Here is a 970-nt window from a genome sequence, read left to right on the forward strand (position 1 = left end):
ATTAGATCAAAGTTAGGTCTGGTTAGGGTTAGGTTAGGTTAAGTTACGTGCGCTCCACTTCACATGTAGCTGAGCCTTATAAAGCATCAGCCTTGACCTTTCCCCTGAGCTTACCATGCATTATCTATCACTATCTGGGCGGCCCTCAACACCACACTCACCACCGCCAGCCATGTGCATCAATAATTCACTCATTACATAACGAAGGGTCTTGTCAAAGGTGTCTAAGGCTTACTTGTATCATTCCAAATATTTTCCTGCTCTTTAAGTTCTAATTCCGTATTCGTGTGTCCGTGCGAGTGTCCAGTAATAGGAAAATCGATACCTGAGCGTACGCAAATGTCAACAAACTCCAGCACTCTCGTACACACGCACTCCCGCGTACACACTCACACCTACACAGCTGGGGGTAAAAATAGCCGTTCTCTCTGGGGAAAAGCGAGGAACTGGTGGCTTTGTTTGCCTCTCCTGTTGGTCGTGGGCGAGGAGGAGGCAACAGGCTTCCCAAATAGTGGTACAGTCTTTCCCATTTTCCCTAAATTGCCTGATAATAGGAGGTATGACTTCTTCATTCCTGCTGAGCGCTATCCTGGGACAGTGGTCTGCGCCGCCGCCTGCCACACGGGCCTCCCACTCACGGTTACCAACGCATCTTTTAATTCATGTGATGCAGTGTATACATCCTGCCAGACTGTTACTATACGGCTAATGCTCCACGCCCTGGCTCCTAATACTTACTTCCACGGTGGGTTGTTGTTCGTATACCCGTAAACAAATGAGTGCGTATTACTCACTTGGCAACGAACGCTCCTCTCCTCAGAATAACTGGAGTGAAGACAGTGTTGTATAGCGTGGCGGTGCGGGAGGATGTGTTGCGCGCGACTCCCGGGGAATGTTGTGAATCCTGTGTTAATAAAGTGCTTTTTGGAGGCGTGCCGTAGCCCTTGAGGAGTGCAGCATGGAAGAGAAG

The 970-nt window shown here is 49.2% G+C and overlaps 1 protein-coding gene across 3 annotated transcripts in view; it reads left to right on the forward strand.

The window, feature by feature from the left end:
* The first annotated feature begins 840 nt into the window (after positions 1-840).
* LOC123509991 (IQ motif and SEC7 domain-containing protein 1-like) overlaps positions 841-970 on the forward strand; it is a 186,231-nt gene continuing 186,101 nt past the window's right edge. For 2 of the 3 annotated variants that reach the window (XM_045264641.1, XM_045264649.1), the window contains exon 1: positions 841-970. This exon is cut by the window's right edge and continues 167 nt beyond it. In XM_045264641.1, the coding sequence (XP_045120576.1) occupies positions 959-970 (12 nt within the window). In that variant the 5' untranslated portion in view covers positions 841-958. The other variant, XM_045264648.1, reaches the window with a different exon arrangement.

The sequence above is a fragment of the Portunus trituberculatus genome, chromosome 28 (genome assembly GCF_017591435.1).
Source record: "Portunus trituberculatus isolate SZX2019 chromosome 28, ASM1759143v1, whole genome shotgun sequence".
NCBI classification, from domain to species: domain Eukaryota; kingdom Metazoa; phylum Arthropoda; class Malacostraca; order Decapoda; family Portunidae; genus Portunus; species Portunus trituberculatus.